The sequence below is a fragment of the Aquila chrysaetos genome, chromosome 17, assembly GCF_900496995.4.
Source record: "Aquila chrysaetos chrysaetos chromosome 17, bAquChr1.4, whole genome shotgun sequence".
Classification (NCBI taxonomy): domain Eukaryota; kingdom Metazoa; phylum Chordata; class Aves; order Accipitriformes; family Accipitridae; genus Aquila; species Aquila chrysaetos.
The window spans coordinates 3,322,594-3,346,037 of record NC_044020.1 but is presented as its reverse complement, the minus strand read 5'-3'; the positions used below and the strand labels follow the sequence as shown (position 1 = coordinate 3,346,037).

The following is a 23,444-nucleotide window of genomic DNA, read 5'->3' as shown; positions in this document are numbered from 1 at the left end:
ACGTGTTACAACACCGGTTGGTAGGAAAGACCTAGAAAAGTCAGCTCTGTTCCTTGCAAGGTGCTTCTAGAAAGCAATCAACTGTCCTTCTTGACAAAGACACAGATGAGCTCTTGCAGTTGTTTCCCTGTTTCCCCTCTCTGCCCCCCCCAGCTCCAGCCCTCGAACCACACTGGAAGTTCTCCGCTGACCCGCTCCCAGCTCGTCTGGAGCCGCAGGAGCCAGCGCCGGGCGTGCTACACCAGAAACGATCACGCTTCAGGCAAACTGAGAGCAACCGCAAAAATTACATTTTGTCTGAATCAAAGTTAAGCGCGTTGCAATTTTTCTTCCCCACACCCCAGTGAAACAGCCGCGAGTGACAACCAACCCCGGCCCGTGCAGGGAAGGAAACGGGGCTGCGGGCACGCACGGGAGCCACGGGTCTCCTCTCGCCTCCCGGGACGTGATGAAGTGGTTGGCGCTCCAGAACCCATTTCACCTCCAAGCTCCTGCTGGAGATGCTACAGTTACGTGAACTTGACTGACCTTTGAGCAAGACGTGGGACTAGATGACCTCCGCGGGTCTCTTCCAACCCGAATTATTCTAGGACTTTGTCATTTTCTGTATAAAGACAGAAAGGAAGCATGCAAATAACTCCCCCTCCCACACCAGCTGCTGAGCTCTCCTGTCAGAGGGATGCTCAGGCTGCTGTCCCCGAGCCACAGAGTCCATAGCAGGCCAGCAGCAAAATCCTGAGAACAGGACAGCTTGGCCACTGGCACGGGGATCAGGGCTTCTTACCAGGCTTTTGGGCTCCGAGCTCCCAATGAGGCTTGTCAGTGCCAGACTAAGACAACAGCCTTAGCAGTCACACTAACTTGAGCTCTTCTGCAAATTGAATTCGTGTATCATTTCAATATGACCCAAACACTTTCCAGCAAACGTTATCGTTTATTGACTAAATCCCCACCACAGCCGCCGTGGCACAGGGATTCTCGCTCAGCGACCACGTTGGTGGACCTCGGGCTAGCACCGAGCCCCGTGGCCCAGAGCCCACATCCCGGTTATTCCCAAACCCTCTTCCCAGGTCCTTCGTGACGCGGCAGCGGTATCCTCGCCCTCCGTGGATGCTACCGACGCAGACTGGAACGGGCACTGTGGCTCGCCATCAGCTGTGACCCGCACCCGCTTCCACTGACAAGCTCTACTTTTGATAAACCCCACGTTCAGCAATGCAGTAATATTACACCACTTTTAATGATTTCTTAGTGAATTCCAGGATCAGCCATTTTATGGCTTTGCCTTGAAATGAAGGTGGGCTGGAAGAACCCAGAGGACCTTTGCTTCACTTTTGAAGCATGCCTCTGCATTACCTTTCCCCCAGCACAGCGCAGCTTCATTTCAAGACCTCTCCCGGTCTCACCGATGCAGAATCCCTTTACCAGCTCTTCCATGACGATTATTCAGCCCCGATTTCCAGGCACCTAATTTTAGCAGTTGCTGTTGAACATCCTCTCGAGTTATTGTTAGAATGAAATGAGGATCATCTGACAGGAACACATTGCAGCTCCTTGGTAAATACCGGGAAGGAACGCTTAAGGAGCTCGCACGCCTTCCTGCATCATTACTGACAATCCTACCACCCGGGGACACACCTTATCCCACCCCTTTTGTTCCTGGTACCTTGCATTTCCAAAAGCAGTAAAATCTTGCGCCGGCCTCAACTGTATTAGGCATATTTCGCTGTACCATTTTTCTCAGTTACCAGTTTCCATAATTACTTGCAAATTGGCCCCAGGGATTTATTATTTGTTATTTTTAGGATCATTTCAGCGGAAAAGGCATCTGATTATATGAATATATATTTGCATGACATCTTTCACTTGAGGATCTCTAAGTACTTTGTAGAATATGAATGAACTTCTGTCTGCAGCGATACTCCTTTTACAGGCAGGACAACAGGAGCAGTGATTAAAAGACATGTCCAAACTCCCAGAGGAAATTTATGCCAAGCACAGGAACACCGGCTTCCAGTTGTGTGCGTTAACTATTAAACCTGTGCTAACACAGACAGCGGGAGGCTGGCTACACAGGCATTAAAGAAAATGCTGATACCGTAATTTGAAATCGTTGTCTTTCCCTCCACACTAACAGGTTCAAACACAGATTAGGCTTGGAGAGAAAAAAAAGAAAAAAGGCTCCTTATCAAATACCAAACAAACGGCCCTTTCCTGCTAATAAGCGGCAATGGGGAAGAATGGCAGGGAAAGGCGTGGGGTTACGGCGAGCTCGGCATATGAACAGACAGGGCTGGGATTTTGCCAGCGTGACTTGCCAAGGCTTTGCCCTTTGTCGCCGTTAAGAAGATCCTATCTCCCAGCTCATTCTTCGAACCAGCTTCCCTTCGTTTGCGTTTTTACCTGCCAGGCAGATGCACCAGCAAAATTCATCCAGATGCACTGAAAAACAAACACACGGGAGCCAGCAGACTGGTGTTTCTCTCTTTTATTTAAAAACAGTGCTTCATTACCATTTGCAAAGGGTTAGGAAGGGTTCCCCCCTTGCTTAGAGTTTATAAAAGCCAGCAACATGATCAATAATTTATACACATGGATAGTAATACAAAAAAAAGGAATAAAAGCTAAAGATCTAACTACTCCGACCTTCACAATTCCAGCTACTTGATAATAATAGGAATAACCCAATGAATACTGTATGGTCTGAAAGCTACTATACAATATGATACTTAACGAGGGAGGGCGGGAAGTTAGAGGCTGTCACAAAGCCCTGGGATGCAGATACTGCTTCTCCAGAGTCAGCAGGGAAATGGGACCCTGGGCAAGCGGCTCGGGCGTCCTAGGAAATGATCCAGGGGAAGGGAACGCATCCCACTGGGGACGCGTCCTGTTCCCCGGCGGTACCTGGCAATGGGAGGTGCTGGGGAGACCGCGTGAAGGGGCAAGTCCGTCGCTGCCGTTGGAGGTGCTGCGGCATCTCAGCCTCGCACTGAAAATCTCCAAGTCTCAAGTAGATCAGCCTGTGAGGTCAGTAAAATACTCCACCAGCTCCGTATCGCTCTACAGCCCTGGCTCTCAATTTGCTATCAGCCCCAGGTTTTAGCTCCAGCTATTTACAAGCAGGATTTATCATATACATATTAAAAAAAACCAAAACCAAACAAAAAACAAAAAAACAAAAAAAAAGGAAAAAAAGGAAAAAAAAAAAACCAAAACCAAATCATATCCCCTGGGGTAAAAGAGGATTATTTCGTCACTTGATAACGCAGCCAAATCAAGCTGCCAAAACTACAACACGTGCACACACAAAAAACTGTGAACAGGAAAAAAAAGAACAAACAAACAAAAAAACCCATGACCAAAACTGAGACTACTAATGTGGGAGGCCTGATTTCTGTAAGGAATTCACTCCTTGAGGAAGCAACAAGCTCCTCCACCAGCAGAGAATTGGGAATCTGGCAAGAGATTTATTGACCCACTTCAGAACAAAAAAAAAAAAAAAAAAAAAAAAAAAAAAAAAAAAGAAAAACCATTCCTAAGATTAACCGGCATTCTGCTGACTGCCAGCCAAATGACTATTCGGGTGGACGGCTTTAGACACCAGCAATCTCCTGGCGAAATCAGGCAAGATTTTTGGCTGATGCGTTCTTGCTCTATACCACGAGTCGAGAGGCAGCGTGGGAAGCCGGTCTCCTGCCCAAGCCCGGACCAGGCGCAGCCCACCGCCCAGAGAGGACGACCGCTGCCGGCGCTTTCAACCACCAGCAAGAAGTTGCCTTCCAGGGTTAGCAGCGGCAACGGAGACGGGACTCGGGACATCCCAAATCCCACGCAGGCTGCCGTCGCTGCAGAGGGACGGGGGCTATCCTGCCAACTCCTGGCTAGAGCAAAGCACGCCGGGGAGAACCCCAGAGCCTGCTTGAAAAGGGCCCCATTTCACGCTCTGGCTATCAGACTCCTGCTTGCCTTGTTGACTGGAGTTTTCATTGTAGAAGAGAAGTTTACCGGGGGTTGGAGGGCGGAGAGGGCAATCAGTAAGGTGGGGATAGGGGGAAGGGGCTTTTCAGACATTAACATCACCAAAAATAGTGTTTTATGCAACAAAGAATCAAGTCTCACTGGTGTATACTACAAAATGTTTGACATTTTCCAAGAGCATGACAAAATAAAAACACAAAGAAGTTTACATTGGATGTTCATCTTGTTCACTAGGTTGGTTTTGTTTTTGTTCCCCCCCCCCCCTCCTATTTTAAAACAGTGCAAACAGGTAACACACTTTTAAAAAAATCACCCCTCTGCACCAAGGACAGCATTCCCCTGCCCCTGCCAGGCCGGAGGGTCACCGGCAGCCGGGGGGCTGCCCCGCTGCCCGCGTGCTTTCCCTTTGGAGCCAGACTCAGCAAAAGCACTCCCCAGAGCTGTTGTTTGGGTTTCCCTTTATTCAATTCCTAGGCGCTCCCCAAACCTGTCCTCCGCTTGCCTCCTCCTTCAGGGCCGGGATGGGAAGATACAGATAGGGACGGGCTGGGGAAAAACGTGGGTAGGAACTGGGAGGCTCCGCTTTGTATTCCCCGCTGCCGAAGCTCTGGGTGCTGGAATTAAAACCCCAGCAGGCAGCGTCTCTTTTCAGGCAAGGAAACGGTTTCATGAACCGTTTCACGACTAGCACTCGAGCCAGCTATTCAGATAACCCTCCTCCTTCAACATCCACACATCTCGGAACGGGTGAGAACAGGGGATATACTTTCACTTCACTTTAGGGACGGGGAAGCGAAGTCTAGAGTAGCGACACGACCGCTCCACGCCGACCCTCGAGGATCACCGAGAGAGCCCAGCCCAAAACACACGTCTCGGACTCCTGAGCTTGGGCTCTTTCTCGCTGGGCAAGTCCGCTCTCTCTCGGGCACTGAAACAGCCAAGCCACAGCTATTTTAAAACATGGCTTTGTCTATCTGAACTCATGACGCACGATCCACAGAACTGCTTAACCTGGGAAAAGCTGGCTATAACAGGCTCATACCGTTGCCTCCGGGTCCCATCATGGCTTTTCTTAGAAAAGCTAACCCACCTGCAACAGTGCAGCCTCCCTAGCACAGGGACAGCGACAACAGTTTCTTAACGTGCTGGGCATCAATATAACTTATTCCCAGTAGAGAATAGGCTATACCAGTAGAAGTCATCTTTGTACCAGCACAACTGTACCCATAAGGAAAGACAGACCAGCACATTAAATAAATCAACTCTTCAATCCAAAATTTTATCAGTATAATATCACGTGCTGGCCAGACGTATTGCAAGACAGTACAAACAGCAACACTTAAACATCTTTTCCTCTACATCAAGAGGAATCCCGGATGCCACCAGCCTAGAAGGTGACAAACAGCAAGCTATTTGCCAGGCTGCCTGTGCGGTTTCCCTCGGAAAGCCAAGCCCTGCTCTGCGAGGGACCTGGGACTGCAGACCCGTCTCGGGGACAAGCACTAGCTGCCATCGGTCAAATAAGCCAGGGCCCAGTTTAATTCATTAAGTGTAATTCATTTTGCATAGGGAGATATAGGCTTTGTCCTCACTTCTTCAAAAGATGGATATAGCCACGGCGTGGCTACTCTGAATGCATCTCAAGCCAGTTCGTAACACGTTTGAGCGAAACCAGAGCTGTTGTTTGCCGAGAGGGAAGGAAGGCTGAAGAGCTCTCCCGCCACGGCACAACACTCGCTCGAGAAACCTCGCTGCAAAATTCCAGCTGGCGTGCAAGTTTTTGGGAGGTCTGGCGCTCCGGAGACCTGGAACCAGCGAGCTACCTCCAGCCCCCGGCCCCGCAAGAGTCCCGGCATCCCGTCTGCAGCTCACGAGCTGCCTCAGCAGGGATCCTGCAGCACGAACTACGGAGTCGAGGAGACACCGGCTGCTTAATGCACTGGAGGAGCCCGGCAGGGAGCGACCGGAGCAGTCCAGACTCGGATACAGGAGGAATCGGGCTGAATGCTCTAGAGCAGGTATTACTCGGAGATCGTAGAGCAGGGGACCACGGCCCCGCAAAAGTTGGGCGCTTCTGCACTAAACCCCTCACATTCCTAATATACTCGGGCGGGCTGAAGCTGCCATGCATAGACTTCTGCTCGGAGGCAGAAATGGGGCTGGCCTCCCTATTCCCAGAGGGGCCAAGTGGCTGGGGGGGGGGATTGCAGGCAGCACTGCCAGGGCAGGGGAGGGCACTCGGGGAAGGAGAACCCAGCTTTTTCAAGGAGCTGCAGTCAGAACCAGCTGAACTGAAAGGTCGGAAAGGGGCAGAGGGGCGAGCAGCAGCTCCTGGCGGGCTCCGCAAGCCGCGCTCCTCCGGCTCGCAGCCTGCAGACCCGCTGCACGGGAACTGCCTGCGGGCAAAGGGAAGGGACGGCCGCACTCAGCCCCTCTGCCCACAGGTGGGTAGAGCAAGTCTGGTAGAAGCTTTTGCTGCACCTCAGCTCCAGAAGTCCTCTGGGCTGCCCTGCGGTGGAAATGGCTCCCCTTGAATATGACTATTTCTACCCCAAGTCCTCCCCTCCCGTACCCCAACTCAGGCAGTAAAAGCCCCCCAAACACCCCAAGTCCCCCTCATTTCCTAGATTTTGTGAAAGCCCCAACACCCTGTTCCCCCCTCCCCATTTTCAAGCTAACTAAAATATTTATATACAAACAACAAAAAAATTGTCATAACAGCAACAAACCAAACTTTGGCTTGGAAAAAAAAAAGTTAAAAACCAACAACAAAACCAGAAAGAAAAAAAAAAAAACAGGTGGCCAACAGGCTGGCAGTTTGGTGTCCCCTTTATCTAGCTATTCCTCCAGAGAATCAATAGCTTCAGGGTCTCTAGCTTAACTAATGGCTTCCCCATCCTTCCCATTTGAGGTGCCTCCTCTCTGCTGCACACAGACAGACTACATGTATCCCTGGGGAAGAGAAAAAAAAAAAAAGCGTGGTTGTGCGTGGCTGGGCCAGGACACCTCCCCGGGACCTCTGCTTGTTGACATTGCTTAGTGTTAAATGCAGGAGGTTTCCTATTCTGGTATCAGCGGTGGATGGAGAAGCAGGTGTACGACAGGAGTTGGAGAGGCTCCACCAACAAACCCACGCTCCGAGCAGCCCTTCTGGGGGTGGTGAGCTCACCCCAGTACCGATCGAGGGAGTCGAGGCAGCCTCGTAAAACCTCGCTTCTGCATTTCTCTACCATGTGGTTAGAGACCCTGCCTCTGATCACTGGGGTTACTGGGAGCACTCTTGGAGCCAGCAGCTGAGCAGGGGAGGTCTGGAGAAGAGCAACTCCCCATCACGGCACAGCTCACGCAGTCATCTAAAAATGCTAAATTTGAAACACAGTGAAATCACTGTACATGAGAGCGGAAGGGAGATGGTCTTGGGAGTCGTGGAGCCCTCCCCTAACTAGTCTCTCTGCTTCCAGATCTTCTAATATGTAGTGTCTATATGGACTCAGTGGACCAGGTGCACAACTTTCTATAAGAGGCTGGGCAAAACAGACCCAGGGGCTCCAGCACAACTACGTAAGGGCCTGAAATAGCTTGTGGTGGGAAGTTCCTATGAATTCAGAGCTTGCACAAACTGCTTCTGCCTGCCCTTAAACTCCTGACAGAAACAAAACTACTTCAGGATCACGTTTAGATATCAAAGACCCTCTTCCCCCACACAAACCCACATGCCTGCCCCTTGCCTCAAGCAGCTTATACACGACTTGTTTTTCCTCACTCATGTTATTTGAAACAGGTTACTTGGAGAAGCGCCTAAGCAGCTCAGGACGAACAGGAGGAGAGACCTCGCACGCTGGACCTCGGAGCGCCCGAGCACGGCACGGATGCAGGGTTCTTCTGCTAGCTTTCTTCCTCTGCCAGCCTGCGTGCGCTTCACCTCCGCAAGTTTAGCCGCTTGCTGTCCGCAACAGAGGTACTCTGTGTGATGCTGCATTGCATCTGCCACTCCTCGAGGAAAGAAGGGGAGGAAAGGGACAGCAAGGGAGAAAGATCTTGAAAAGGAGGAAGGAAAACTAATATAATTACAGCCACCAGCAATGGACAACAATCAGCTAGAGTAAGTTGTGTGTAGGGGGGAAGGATCATCCTCATCAAAAACTCCTTTCAAAGTCTTGTCCCCTATACAGCAGATAACAGCCAAAGTCTTTGGGCAGGTTGAGGAAATCTTCTCTTGCCAAGTCTAAAATCCTGACACTGCTGAAACTGTCCCAACCTGTGCGCGTCAGATGGTGATAAAAACGAGGAAAGTCTCTGCATTTCCCCCATTTCCAAATGTAAATGACTATTTCCCACCAGCATTTAGGTCCCAGCCACAGCCAAAGAGTGCTTCCTTCTGCAGACCAGAAACACGGCAGGTGGAGACTTCTCCCTCACGTCCTCCTGTCTCACAGGCACCAAGCACCAGACCCAGGGAAGTAACTCTGTCTGCGTGTTCCTGATTAATTGCATGATACCAGTTTCTAACAGCTTTCCTTATCGCTAATCGCCTTTTCCGTGATTGGTAGGATAAGCTATGCACCAACATACAGACACGGAAATGCATTATTTTTACCACAGTTAAAAAAACCCCAAAAACAAAAACAAAAAAACAAAAAAAAAAATGCACAATCTTTGGAACAAAAGAATTAAAGGCAGAAATTTAAAGGAAAAAAAATACATATTCAAAGAACATAGTGAGGTATAAAAAAGTATTTTCTCTTTTGTTTTTTTTTTTGTTTTTCCTCCTCGTCTTGCTATAGAGTTCCTCTACTAGTAAATATTGCAATAGCCAGGCCTCATGAACTGGGGGGGCTGTCCCACTTGCAGGGGGCTCACGTCACTTCAGTAGGGGGCAAATCGGCTGTAGCCACCTCGGTATAAACTCGCCTGTAGAAATTAAATGAGAGAAGAAGAGGTTGTTAGGAGGAGAACTGTGAAGAAATACTCAGGACAGCACCCGAATGATCTCGGAAGGACTAACGGACGTGTCCTGGCACCGACCCACCACCATCAGCACTTCTAAGAAGCAAGAGAGGAGAACTTTGCCTGCAAAACCAAAGACATGGCTCAGGAGGACGTGCTCATGGCCAGCCAGCTGGAGGTGAAGTTTGGCAAGTCTCGGTCAAAGGGAATGCAGTACCAGAGAGGGCTCGTGAGTCCTCATCTCTGAGCCAGGCTGCCTTTATAGACAGCAGAGACCAGGACTTCTAGGATGCTTTTCACCTCACCTTAAGGTAAAGGTCTAAAATAGACACGATGGTCTGGTATCCTAGAAGTACCTGCCTTTCCTTCATCGACCCTAAAGAGAATCCACATGATGAGCTGAGGCTCAAACAGAGGTGCTACGCTACAGATATCTATATTTAGGTGTCTTTTTCTCTGAACACATTTGTATTCCAGCCTTTGCAACAACACAGATACTGCGCTGGCTAGAAGCCGATGGGCAAGCACGCGTTTTCAGCAAGCTGCTCCACTCCCCTCCGATGCCAGCATACCTCATTCCTGCCTTTGCATAACTACTGCTGGCAGGCAGGACACCGCATCCTTCCACTAGTGGAAGAGGGAACCAAGTGGAGCAGCTTTGCTGCAAGATGTTACAAGAACAACTTATTCCTTTGCTTCCTAGAACTGATTCTCAACATGCAACACGAGCCTTTAAAGTTAACTGAAATGGCAAGAAAGGGTGTCTTGCATCTCTAACTATTGCTGATTTTTGCTCTATGTATCACCATGATACAGTTCTACTGATTCACCAACAATGTTCTGCCTCCTGGCATTTCTGGTCATTCTTCTACCATCTCCTTTGTACTAGGTGATGTGCAAGACCAAGTAATAACTGGTCTCCTACAACCTGGCTCCTTTCCTAGTGCACACACATATAACATAGGAATGCAGAACAACTGGGAGCCCAGCACTGCAGCGGAGGATCTCCTCCCTCAATAAAAACGTTTTTCTGGGTGACGTTTCATTACCTGATACCCAGTGAACAGCTGTTCCCCATGCTGCAAATGAGAAAGAGCACAGGAAAGAAAATCCCACTTACCACAGCGCCAACTCCGTAGCTAGCGGCAGGGGCAAGGGCATGGTAAGGATCTGCTGTGTACACCCTGCCATAACTGAAGAGAGGAAGAAAAGATATAAAAAAAAAAAAAAAAAAAAAAAGAGAGAGAGAAAAAAAAGTCACTTTGGAGGGGCAGAGAAACAGCTGTCTGACCACAGGCAATGGAAGAAGCACATGCCCTTCTACACACATGTATGCGTACATGCACACACATGCACGCAGGCAGCCCCTCTTCGAAGAGATCCTATGGGCATGCTGCCATGCATCGTATGAGATGGGCGAGAGAACGGCCTGCAAGGAGGAATGTGGCAGAAGCCATGAGCTTGACCTGTAGGAAAGAGGTCAGCACCTTCGAAATGACGGCTAGTGCATCCCTTACCTCGCGTGATGCAATTTGGAAGGAGAGTGACTGCTGGCGCTAGCGCTACTGGCACGGTAACAGCTGCTAAATGGAAAGCAGTGAGGGATTCTCCAGAATGAGAAGGGAGTATAAAATTTAATGGTCCTGCATGTGCTAGGATTAAAACACGGCCTCACTGCACAGGAGATGAAAAAATCTCAAGGCAAGCACTCTGATGATGATAATCCTTTGTATCTATACAGAGCCGCACGTTAAAGCATCCTAGAGTACTGTATGAGCTGAGCAATTTTTACTTTATGGATGGGGAGAGAAACGCACCCAGCGATTAAACAACCTGCCCAGAGTCACAGAGCAAGGAGCTGGCAAGGCGAGCCAGGTCTTTTGACTCTGAGGCCGTAACCACACTGCCTCCTCCGTGCAGAGAATCACAAGGATAGGGAAGAGGCCAGGATGTGTGCCAGCTCACATACACCGGAGGGCAATACTGCCCGGGAGCAGAAAGACAAACCGTGCATTCAAGTCTCTCATGTTGGGTTGTGCATGCACGTGTGCGCGTGCGAGTGCAAGTAAGACAAAGAAACGGGGAAAGAAACAGAAGTACTGTAATGGATCAATGCTCCTTGAATCCCTGAGCACAGCAAGCTAGCCCCCACGGACACCTCCCCCTTACATACCCATCGCTGTAAGCTGCTGCAGCGGCTGCAGCAGCTGTGGCTGCTGTTGCAGTAGCAGGCTGTGCATATCTGTAGGCTGCGTATCCACCCTGCAGGAGAGAAGAGAACTGACTTTACAGATACCTGTCCACCCACGCAGAGCATAAAAAATAAAATTAAAAAAAAAAAAAAAAAAAAAGTCACACACATCACAAGGAGAGGAAGTGTTTCAAACTGCATCAGCTCCCATGTCATGTCTATCGCAAGCATCGCCCATTAACTCATGTATATTCCTTTCCTCAGAAGGAAGAGTCTCCCTGGTCCATCACCCCGTTTAGCAGAAGGAATAAACTAAAGCAAGCCTGAGCATGGTTATATCCCTGCAGGAAATTAAATCTGACATGGAAGAACTGAAAACTAGAAGAGAGCTGAAATCTTGCATGCAACATAAAAATTATGTCCCCTTCCTCTTATGCTGGGGAAATCAGAGGTGGGCACTTCTGTGAAGCATGTATTTTAGAAAGGGGACCATTCAGAGAAATTCCTGCTTTTTTTCCCCCTCTATCTCTTTTTTTAAGCCTGGGAAACCCAAAAGGTTAGAATTTCGTTTGGTCCAGATGCGTAGAAGTATCAATAGCCAGAGAAGCCAAAAAGCAATCAGGAAAAGATGGTCAGAGAAGACAATCCCTGGCAGTCTCAGGGCCGGCAATAAGCAAACTGACATTGATATCAACCAGATCATTCCCCCCTCTCTCCATGTAAGACGGTGTCCTGGTTTCAGCTGGGATGGAGTTAGCTTTCTTTCTAGTAGCTGGTATAGTGTTAGGTTTTGGATTTAGTATGAGAACTATGTTGATAACACCGATGTTTTCAGTTGTTGCTAAGTAGTGTTTAGACCAAGTCAAGGATTTTTCAGCTTCTCATGCCCAGCCACAAGAAGGCTGGAGGGGCACAAGAAGTTGGGAGGGGACACAGCCAGGACAGCTGACCCAAACTGGCCACAGGGGTATTCCATACCATGGGATGTCATGCCCAGTATGTAAACTGTGAGGCATGGGGCTGGGAGGGATTGCAGCTTGGGAACTAACTGGGCATTGGTCTGCGAGCAGTGAGCAACTGCATTGTGCATCACTTGTTTTGTATATTCCACTTATTATTTTTGTCATTTTATTATTGTTACTATTATCATTATTAGTTTCTTCCTTTCTGTTCTATTAAACTGTTCGTATCTCAACCCACGACTTTTACCTTTTTCCTTCCGATTCTCTCCCCCATCCCACTGGGTGCGGGGGGCGAGTGAGCGAGCAACTGCATGGGGCTTAGTTGCTGGCTGGGGTTAAACCACAACGGGTCAGGGGAAATGATGCCAGAACGGTCTATGTTGCTGCTGCATTTCTGCCCATGCTACACACGTGTACTAAAGGTCTTTAAAATGCTTACGCTGATGAGAGGTAGTTACTAAAAAGGTACTTAGAGCTGGGTTGGCCAAATGTGAATCCTGCCGCAGAGGAAGACCTGCGAGTCTCCTCCTGGAACTCCCACAAGGAGCTCTGGGGGCAGAGGAAGACCTGGCTCAGGCAGGCGGCTCTGCACACCCTGCAGTAATGAAGGACGGAGGGCAGCCGCCTTTCGGACCAGGGGCAAAGGCTGCATGGCAGGCAGCAAAGAGGGCTCTGAAGCCCAGGTTCCATCTTTATTGTACACTTCTGAACGCATTGCTGTTAACTTGGGGGGGCAATGGTAAACGAACCGTGGCTTTGATTTGCTAGAAACACAATGAGCCATAAATAACATCAGAAAAATTCCAGATTGCTTCTGGCTTTTTTTTTTTTTTTTTCCCAATTGACATTTCAGAGTTTGAAGGACCAGAAGGCAGACTTACACTCTTCACCTCCAGAATCAGCTCAACATACCGCTACCACTTCTTCCCTATAGAGCTTTTGCGTATATGTAACTAAAAGTACAAGATCAGCTCTACTACAGGACCATGTGTTTGCTCAGCAGTGCTCGGTTTTGGGCTAGGTAGCTTTTAAATTAGAAGTAATGATTTTTAAATTAATTGTGGTTGCTTTTGTGGGGCCTGTGTTAGCCCCACAAAGGCTTAACATGCTATCCAAAACACACCTGGGGACCCTTTCCTACTCCAAAAGAGAGGGACTTACAGCCTCTTCAATCTTCTAGTTAACAGAAGAAAGAGCAACACAAATCTACACCTCTGAAACATCACCACATTGCCCAGAAGAGATGTCATGTTACAGTTTTGCCCTTTTAATCTCATCTAGCTCTTTCGATCCCTGCATTTTGGACTGACGGTTTGGGGAGGTTTAGCTTGGTTTTGGCATGCTATCATTGCACCGCCATTACTCCCACCTCCAAAACATGATGGAGAAGAACGAGGTGCAGCCTTAATCCAAATCAAACCTTCATCGACCTCAGCAAATTAAGACAAAACTTCATACCAATGTCATCGTGGCACTCCCTTAACTCTACAAGCTTCCTGAACTCTTGCTGGGGTCTCGCACAGTGTACGAGGCATTTTTGTCCGGCGCTACCCTCCGCAAGGCTGCTGGCTTCAGCGTGCACCCGGATTCCCACTCTGCCCCACGCTTGCCAGCCACATTTCAGATCAGAAGCTGTTTCAAATGTGCCTGGCACATACTCTGAACATGACAGCAAGATGCAGTTTGAAACCAAAAAGGGTTATCATGTAATTCTCTTTTAACTCATGTCTCTCGTAAAGGAAAACAAAACCAAACAAAACCAAAACAAAAAAAAGAAGAAGAAAAGAAAAGAAGGGTTGGAATCAGGTGTGGGAGGGGGGAATGGCGTAACATTTATTAATCAAAATTAAAAACTAAGCATGCTGACATCTGGAGCTAGAACAACCAGCAAAGTCACCACGTTCAGACTCATATTGGCTAGTTCTATCCATCCCAGCATTCTCTTGGGACAGCAGTTCGCCCTAGGCTCTACCACAAGCTCAGTGAAGTACACAGCCTCAAGTACTAGAGCGTGCAGCCACAACAACCTGCTATTACGGAAACAGTCAGTCACCACTGGAGTTAACATTCCAACCTTAACGACTCCCGCAGCCTCCCGCCCTCGCCCCCCAAAATGGCTCCCACCCTAGCCCTGTCCCACACCACAATGTTAATAATTATAACAAGCAATAACCCATCTGTTATATCAGAGAAGGGAACAGAGACTCCACTGAGAGATTTAGAGCGGGATGTTAACATTTCTTCAGTCAACTGCACAACAAACAAAAAAAACAGGAGAAATAATTCATTGGAGAAATGAAGTTAAGAAATAGCTGACATGTGTATTGCTTTTTAACCATGCACTGATGCAAAATTGAAGCTACTGTTAATTTAAAAAAAAAAAAAAAAAAAAAAGTCACAGGATAGAGGTACACACGCACGGGCAGACCCGCTGAGCTCAAAGCGGTCTGCAAATTCTACTTGTGTGTACTTCAAATAAAACCAAAAATGGGGATTATAATGGCCATGGTACGTTCCTGTCATAGGAGCAATGAGTGTGGACAGCTGGGGGATTTCTGACGCTGGGATGTATTTAGCATGACCAGCAGGTCCAAATACACCAAAACAGGGTAAAGGAAAGAGGAGGGAAGTTGTGACTATTACTCGTTATTTTGTAAATGCTTTCACCCAACTCTGGGACCAGTACACAGCAAAGGAGACACTGTGCAGGTTGCCTTACCCAGCTGATGCTCCTGTTCTCCATAACTCGGGACCCTCCTATAATTCCATCAAAGCCCTGCTCAGCTCATCCGATGCACCAGTTATTTTCTCCTGCTATTCCTGTTCACACACAACTTTAACTGGTATGCAGAGCTCATCCGTAACCTCAGCTGCACAGTCCTACCACCCCTAGTGATTTCTGATGCCACTCACTTTGGGTACTCTAGTAAATATAAACTGTAACAGAGTAGAGCATCTTCAACAAACATGAACAATCGTGTGTCCCAGTAAAAGAAAAAAATAATTAAAAAAAAAAAAAAAAAAGGCTTTTGCTAGCTGTACCACACTCCTCCAGTGCCACAGCCAATCTGCAACAGAAGACACCATTGAGTGGCATAGTCCCTGAAACCCAGGACGGCCGTGCAAACTCCCACTCCATCTATTTAAGTGAAGTGATTCCACAGGGACAGGTTTACTCATCTACGTTCAGTTTTTAAAATCTTTAGCCTCATCTCAAAAGAAATGAGTGTGGCTGAGCTTCTTGCAAAGATGTTAAGTCAGAGACGTTTCTATCGAAGGGACAGTTTAAACACTGCCTTGATAAGGAAATAGGGGAACTAAGGAAAGGGCTTGTGCATTTTTACTGGGCAGTAAGTAACAACCTAAAGGACTGTCTAAATCAAGATTGGTCCTTTCCGGTACAGTCTTCTGGATTGTCTGGGGAGCATGGGAGAGAGATGAATACCACCCTACATGTTGCTTATCTTAATTCAAAGTTCTCTTTCTCTGGATGTCCTGCCAGTGCTGCTGGGGCTGTGCTAAACCCCTTTCCCCACGTGAACGTGTAGCACTTGAGCCTATAGATCTCGACTGTCAAACAACCGTATTTGCTCAGGCATTCACAAAAGCCCAAATTTAAAATGACTCTTCTGTGATGTTATCATCCTTGGCTCATCAATGAAGCAAGAAAATATTTTTTTTAAATTCCTTCTTTAACATTAGACAATAGCTTTTTCAATATTGTCATATATTCTCTGAAATAACACAAACGCGGCAAAACAACATACACAGGAAGCTGCAATCTCAACTAAAGCAGCGTTCCAATTACTGAGCATGTTAACGTAGATAAATGAGTACTTTAAGACTATACAGTTCAGCTCAAAATAAGTCCATCTTCTTTTCCACTCTTCAGGTCCGTATTAGGTGATCAATCCAACGAGAACATGAGGAAATCCAAAACTACAGCTTACTATGTCAGTGTATCCTATGATATAAACCTCCCTCTTCTTTTTCCCTTGCTGCCTTAGATGGGCGCACAAAGCGTGTTGCCGGCCCTCTTTACTACAAAGAGCCTTTATGCCACTAAGACACAAGTGTTCCCATACCCCTGCAGAAATGTGTAACTCATGGTACTAGACTAGTTAGATAAGTTTGACCACCTGCCAGGTTTAGGCAGCAAGCCCGATTTTAGGATCTTGTATTTGTTGTATCTCAAATGTGTCCTCTCCACCCCCAAACTGCCCTATAACAGAAGTTAAGAAGCAGAAAGGGCTAGAACCATTTCCAGTATTTCTGTATTAGAAGGGTGGCATATGTGCACCAGGAATGAGCATGAATGAATTAAAAGAGGTGACAGGACAACGGTGTCCATTGCAGCAGGTGCTTCTACATGGTAATGGGACAAGCATGACCTTGTTAACCCTTCCATTGAATTTACATTATTTTTTATTTTTTTTTTCAATGAAATGCCACTCGGTGTGAAATCTGGACACATGCCGCCCTGCTACAGCGGGGGCTGGGATCACACGTGAGTCTGCGCTGCCCTAAAAAAGCCTCTGTTCCCATCTCTAATGTGGTGCTGGAATGGTTAGTATAATTCAGTTTTTTCCACTGCAATCCACAATCTGATTGGTTGGCAGGTCACACTGGCACTCCTACCTGAGGTATTTTAGCGCTAATGATTGGTTCCTGTAAGACTATTCTATAACAGAACACAGGAAGAGCAGTTCAAAAAAACACAGCTGTGGAAAGAAACAATCATACAAACAGCCCGCGGCGGGGCTCACCAGCCTTTTCTTTCCAGTGGATGCAAGCACGCTTTTCACAGGCAGGAGCGGTCTTCGCACGGGTGGGTTTGTTTGGGTTTCCCCCCCGCCACCCAGATTGACCCCATTGTAGAAGAAAGATAACCTTTCTTATGATCCGAAATGAAGCCCTCTGCATCCTGGGGCAGGTTGTTTTATGAATTCAGGTGTCTTGCCAGAGTGGGACGCATCCAACAAGAGATGGAATGCCTTCTTCACAGAAGAAATGGCTAGCAGGATGGTTGCCCCAGGAAAGAGAAAAGGAGTGAGGAAGAGGAGGAGGAGGAAAATGAGAAATCGGTGCATAACATGTATGCAGAAAAAGCAGCCCAAACTTGGGACACTTCCCCTTCATCTTGCCTACCACTAACCACTCCCTGCCAGCTCAGCTCCTTTCCACCCTTCCTTGACACAACCCTATGGACTCAGAAGACCTTAGGGAACCTCAACTTCACCTTCCCCGCAGTCCTAAATGAAGTACCCTCTGCCATCCCTTCCACAACCTGGACAAGCCTTTCACAGCAACCAGAGGGCCAGAAGCACTGCAGTGAAAAGCGTGACAAATCAGTGGGGCACTGTCATCATTCCACCTGTGCCAAGCAAACTAGAAGCGTTAACTTCATGTTAGGATTACGATCACTTTTTCCCTGAGCTCCATCGGAGGGCTCTGGGCAGCAATAACATAGGAAAAACCACTACTGTCTACCTGGGTGAGCCCCCTTTTCTATCGTCCTGCTTTCTGATGGTGAGACCAAAGCCACCAAGAGTGAAGTCGTCAGAAGTCCACGTAATGGTTCTGACCTGACTTGGGGGCTTGGTTTTGTGTTATGGGATGCTACTGCACTGCAGCACCACCTGGTTATGGGGATTCTTCATTACTGAAGTCTCTGTCCTTAAAACGTGTTAAATAAGCCTCTCCTCCCCACCTGCAACGGAAGCTCTGAAGGAGCTTTATCAAAAGAAATAGGGAATAACCCTGGACAGTCTTCCCTTTCAACACGACAGCCTCTTATACGCCATACTCGGAGGGGAGAGAGGGACTAAGCATTGCTCGTTTGCTTGCTTACTTGCTGTTGCAAAGCCAGTGGTCTGTAAAGCTGGTGTTTTAGGAGTGAGGTGGGAAAACCCAGAACGCTCTGTAGTCCTTTACAGAGTTTTATAAAGGAACACTCGACTAGGCAGATCAATTTTTAAAGGACTGCACACACGATAGTATACGTAAGAATGAAGAAATGCACCCAATATCTCTATGCTCAGAGAGCACGTCTTCCAACCACTGTAACTGTGTTAGGAAAAGCGCCTTGACAAGGCTTGACGCTCTGTATAAGCCAACGAAATCCCAAACCTAATTCCATCCATTATCTTGAGTCTAACCCCAGGGTCCTCTTCATAAATGTCAGGACTAGCACCTTCAAAGGAGCGGGGATGTGAAATCCATGCTGACAACTCTGCTGCTACCCAATACAAACTCTCCCAGTTCCAAAGAGCTATTACCTACAATCCCACGAAAGGGAACTCTGCTAGAGCTAGGCAGGCCACGAGTTGCAATGGCAGTAGTGGACCTGAACATTTTGGCTTCGAAAGGCACATTCCTACCATAGCTGCTCTGCAACAGCTCTCCATCGGAGAGGGAACCGCTTTTCTCACTGGCCAGTCAGAATCCCTCCATCCACGACCCACCTACGTATACACCGATGCCCTGGAGATTTGCAATACAGCCTGGCTGGGTAGGACAAAGACAATGTCAGGACAAAGTCTCCCGTGGTATCAGAGCTAATTCCCAGACAGGAGGAGGCTGCTGACTCTTCTAACTGAACATCTCCACGTATTTGTACTTTACAATTCCCCAAAGAGGCGAGAGAATCTAGCCTATTTAGGTACCATTTCTACCAGCGAAATGAGATGTCAGTTTTCACTCTAGCATCCTGGTCTCCATTTTTAATCAGCCCCAGTGTCTTCCCCAAAGGGATCATCTCCACATCCCAGTGGCACATGAACGTTTTTAAACATACAGCTCGCTCAGTTTAGTGTGGGCTGCACAAATCAAACCTGAAAGGGCCCCAAGAGGGGAGAGAAAGGGGAGGGCGGAGGGGGAGAAGGAAAGGGAAGGTCTGAGGCTAAACCAGTCCTGTTATTTTTATATCCAAATTATGTAAACAAGAGAAGTGTTGAGAGAAATTTTAATTCGCTAATCATCTTTCAGGTTGATTAGTAGCAGTGTGCATGTGGGGGACAGGACACCCAGTAAACTGACCCTGGCAATGATCAGGAAACCCAAAGGCTTAGGTCTTGCACCCAGGGGCAAGCGCAGTGACAGAGAAGCATGCTTGCATTCCTAAATATATAAATATATATATCCACAAGGAAGAAGAAAATTAAAGTAAATGATATTTTAAAAAACCAAACCAAACCAAACCAACAAACCAAAAGAAAAGAAAAGAAAAGAAAAAAAAAAAAAGGCTGGCTTGTCAGGGGTTGGGGACGAGAAGGCTCCGGTGTGTGTACTTACATAGAGGTCAGCACCGTAAAATCCGTCCTGGTAAACCACACTGCAGAAAATCCACACAAAAACAAAAAAACAAAAAAAACAAAAAACAAAAGAACAGAAAACACATTCCGGTTATTGAGGACGGCAGCATGCACATGCGTTTTACACAGGCAGGTGATGTATGAATCCACAACCTGGGCTTTTGGCAGGAGCAAATCAGCAAGAGAATGTGTGTGCGCACGCACGCTAGACGGCTCCAAGTCATCTTCCACGGCATGCAAAGGGGAAGGGGCGGGCAGAGGGGGAGACAGTATGCGAAGGAGAGAGGGAGGGGAACCACCATCTTGTACAATAAAAATAGACTCAAAAAGATCTGATGTCCTGAAGAAGAGAAACAAGGGTTTAGAAACCTCCACTCTGGTTATTCTCCTGGAATGATTTTAGTTACCCCCTAAACGCGTGGAAACATTGGCTTCATGAAGTGGGTTTGTGAAATCGAGGAGCCCCTCAGAAGGCATCCCACAGGGGCTGAAGTCACCTATGTCAGAAGCACGTTTCAGAGAGTTCTGTATGATTACGTATTTCGAGCTTCACAGGGCTGCATGACTTTGTTTCTGACATCCATACATCACCTGCTTTTACCCTGCACATTAGACATGCGATAAGATTTGGCTGATCACACAAGCATGCAAAGTATTATTATTCAGCATCTTAAAGAACCGATGCAACACCTCAGGAAAACAAGTCAATCAACTCTGATCAAAGTAAACACAGAGAAATGTAATTAAAAAGAAAAAACCAAAAATACCCACAATGCATTGCTTTCACAAGCAGAGATAATGAGCTAAAAAGGTTAGGTGACTGGTCCAAGGTCCGAGAATTGAAAGGTGCAGTGGGAGTCCCTGGTAGTAACGACCTATTCCGTAGCAGAGAGGAGCAACTGGAAGGGTTTCCATGGGATGGTGCTTTTTCTGCTTTAAGCCATAGTTTTCTTTCTCTCAGAACTTCAAGCAGGAAAACTGTTAAACCAGAGCCTGGGGTTCCCAAAGAGCCACTCTTACCAGAGCATTCGCTAGCGTAAGACTACGCGGCTTGCTTTGGGGACAGGGGTCGGGGAAGGATGAGGAAGGAAGAGAGGGGATGCCCCCCACCCGTTTGAGTTCAGTGTGTGCTTCAGACTGAGGAATTTCCTCCTCCTTTGTCCTCTGAATAGCTCTGTACAAACTTGCTCAAGGCTTTAAAAAGCATCAGCCCCACCATCTGTGATGTTCATGGATCTGATGTGCATGACTTACCAGTAGCATTAAGGAACAAGAACGTATGGAACGCTAGCTTTCCTTTTGATTATAATTTTTTACTCATCAGGTGGAATGTGAAATGCTGCCAAGAGCCTGCCACCCTCAGACACCCACCTATTGTAAGGCACGCACACACAAAAAAAGCCCAGCAGATCTTGCCAAAATTCTGCATGCTATTACTAAAAGGTAAAATAAAATTTAAAAAAATCTGTTGCAGTGTTAGCTACTGCTTGAATAATTTAGTCTTTGCTGCCTTCCCCAGGAAAAATACACTCCATTCCCAATGGACAAAGTTACTATGGTCTCCAAGAGCGGTGGGAGCAGATATGAAGATAGAGACCCTTGTTAGAGGAAGAGGGGAGCCACTTCAGCAGGGAGAAGCAGGCCATAAGATCATGTTTGTTGAAGCTAAATTTTTACAACCACATAACAAAGAATTTGGCTCCTGGGGCTGTGACTTACATTGCTGGGTTCTCTATCTAGGACCAGGAGTGTTTTAGCAGTGATACTCCACCTGCTCCTGCAGGAAAGGCAAACGCATGACAAAGGAAGTGACTGTTGGTTTATGAACAGGTTAGCAGTTTTAACAGTTATTCCGAACACAATCAGTTGGATGAATATAAGCATTACCACATTGGATCAGGCCACTATTCCTGTAATTTAGAATCCTGTCCGCAAGAGATGCTAGCATCAGCTCTCCAGAGAAAACTGCAAGGGACACTAATGACAGGTAAGAGTGAGACTCCCTGGGTCCAAACAACCAAGCACACGTGCATCCTCCGTCTCTCCTTCAGTTAGGACTTGACTGACATCGACTGCCAGGGCTGAAATTTAGCAAGGTTTATTTATATGCTAGACTATCCGTATTTGTGATACTTAACGCTATGAAAAACTGAGAGAATTCCTTCATTTGATAACCACAGAGACCATTCTGGTTATGTAGACTGACCAGAAGCATAAAGCAGCCCAGGAGCCCATCAAATCTCAGTGGTATCTGCAAAAAGTCCACTAGCTGAGCTAAAACACATCCACGAGAAAAAGAAATATGCTGGTTTTGTAAAGCAGCCATCATAATTGTTTAGGTGTACCAACAGTTGACTGTGTTGTAAAAGGAACAAAAAAACCCACTCCAAACCCCCAAAGCTCCCTACTGCCTTATATCTAGTCTGACTTTTATCTACTTTTGGCTTTGAGTCAGTGAATCCTCTATATATTTACACTCTTAGACTAAATTACTCTTTACTATGGCAAGCCTACTCTTCTTATAGGTACTTAATGACCAGGAACAAGTCAATGCCTAACCTATAGTTTGAGAAATAAAACTGATCAAGCTTACTTAGTTTTGAGAGTTTTACAAGTAGGCAAGTTTTTTTTCAGACTGGCTTAATTCTTCCAGCTTCTGGTCTGAAGTGTAAATTGTCAGCACTCTTGTTCAGAAAGCATGGCTGCTACAAATCAGGGCAATATTCCAGTACAGGTTTTACTCATGCTATATATCAGAGGTTATAACGTCTCCTTACTTCTACTGAACGCTGCCTCGGTTATAAATTGAAGGTTGCATTTGTATTCTGAGGTCAGGCTCAGGTGACTATCTAACATCCTCTCCAATGGTCTGAGCGATTGCTCTCTAGGGTGTGAATAGCCTTCCCTGGATAAACATCCACGTCTATACATAAGTATTTACATTCCACATATGCATTAGTAAATCTTCTTGAAATAAATGTTAAAACTCTTAAGAACGATACGATTTCTTGCACCTTCCTCTGGAGTATCTAGCACTAGACACTGTCAAAACTTACTCTAACCTGAATGGCCCTCAGGTCTGATCCAGTATGGCAATTCCAATGAGCTTTTATTAATCTACATTCTGTATTTTTTGAATTCTGCTAAGCTCTCAAATGCAGTGATACCATTAAGTTTTGTAACTTAACCACCACTGAGGTTTGTGAAAACCAATTCTTTCTACCAGGTTTGAGTTAACCTGCAGCTTACTTTCCTCTCTTCTTCCACATTACTCACTATGTCTTGATCACTCGTGTTGCTGACTGATCTTATGGTGTCATCTTTCCACTGGCCAGGAAAAAAGCAACTGATGCAGCGTAAGGTGTCAGGAATGTTGCCTGCCCCTGACTCCATGGAGGTCACCAGTGCCCACATGGAGTGGTGGCTGTCCTCCAGGTTACTGCAACATGGAACTGAATAGCACATTTTGTATTATTCCACAAGGAATCAAATTCCCTCTACAAAATATCTTGTAGAGATTCGGACTATGATGACAATAAACACCAGAATTAATTAATTACATCCCAGTGCTTGCGACTATGGACAGTTCTGGGTCATTTGTGAGCCTGCCTTGTTTACTGCTGCCCTGCAAATGTTTACTGGATAGTACATTGCCCATGAAGACATGAAAACAGTCAGCAGGGTCAAACTCAACGTAATGTAAGTAAACACAGTCACGAGGCAGTATTTGGAAGGGATAATCATTGGAGCCTGGCCCATATTCCAAATGGAAATAAACCTTTTATACGGGACTCAGGCTGGATTTATATCAAAGACAAGCCTAGAGTCCCTCCCAGCGCACCACTCGTGACAGCCTCTTGCTAGGAATGCTCCAGCCGTTACTTCCAGGGATGAAAAGCACATCCCCCCTCCCCAGTGCGAATATTTCATATTCTGCTTGACGGCAGCACTTAGCTCAGCTTTGCTTCTCTGTTTCACTGTGGAGCACTTCCCAATAAAACCAGACTGGGTCATTTTTAGAGCAACAGACAGACAAGTTGCAGGTCAGAGGCT

General features: G+C 46.9%; 1 protein-coding gene across 20 annotated transcripts in view; it reads right to left on the bottom strand.

Moving 5' to 3' along the window:
• Nucleotides 1-2,473: 2,473 nt before the first annotated feature.
• The window catches only part of RBFOX2 (RNA binding fox-1 homolog 2), a 177,389-nt gene continuing 156,418 nt past the window's right edge, over nucleotides 2,474-23,444 (bottom strand). For 12 of the 20 annotated variants that reach the window (XM_030040475.1, XM_030040471.1, XM_041129589.1 and 9 more), the window contains 5 exons: nucleotides 19,372-19,411; nucleotides 14,252-14,328; nucleotides 11,099-11,187; nucleotides 10,046-10,118; nucleotides 2,474-8,889 (listed from right to left, as the gene is read on the bottom strand). In XM_030040475.1, the coding sequence (XP_029896335.1) occupies nucleotides 8,835-8,889; nucleotides 10,046-10,118; nucleotides 11,099-11,187; nucleotides 14,252-14,328; nucleotides 19,372-19,411 (334 nt within the window). In that variant the 3' untranslated portion in view covers nucleotides 2,474-8,834. Of the gene's footprint in view, nucleotides 8,890-10,045; nucleotides 10,119-11,098; nucleotides 11,188-14,251; nucleotides 14,329-16,716; nucleotides 16,760-19,371; nucleotides 19,412-19,449; nucleotides 21,169-23,444 lie in introns of those variants that run through there. The other 8 variants (XM_030040484.1, XM_030040481.1, XR_003927128.1 and 5 more) reach the window with 8 other exon arrangements.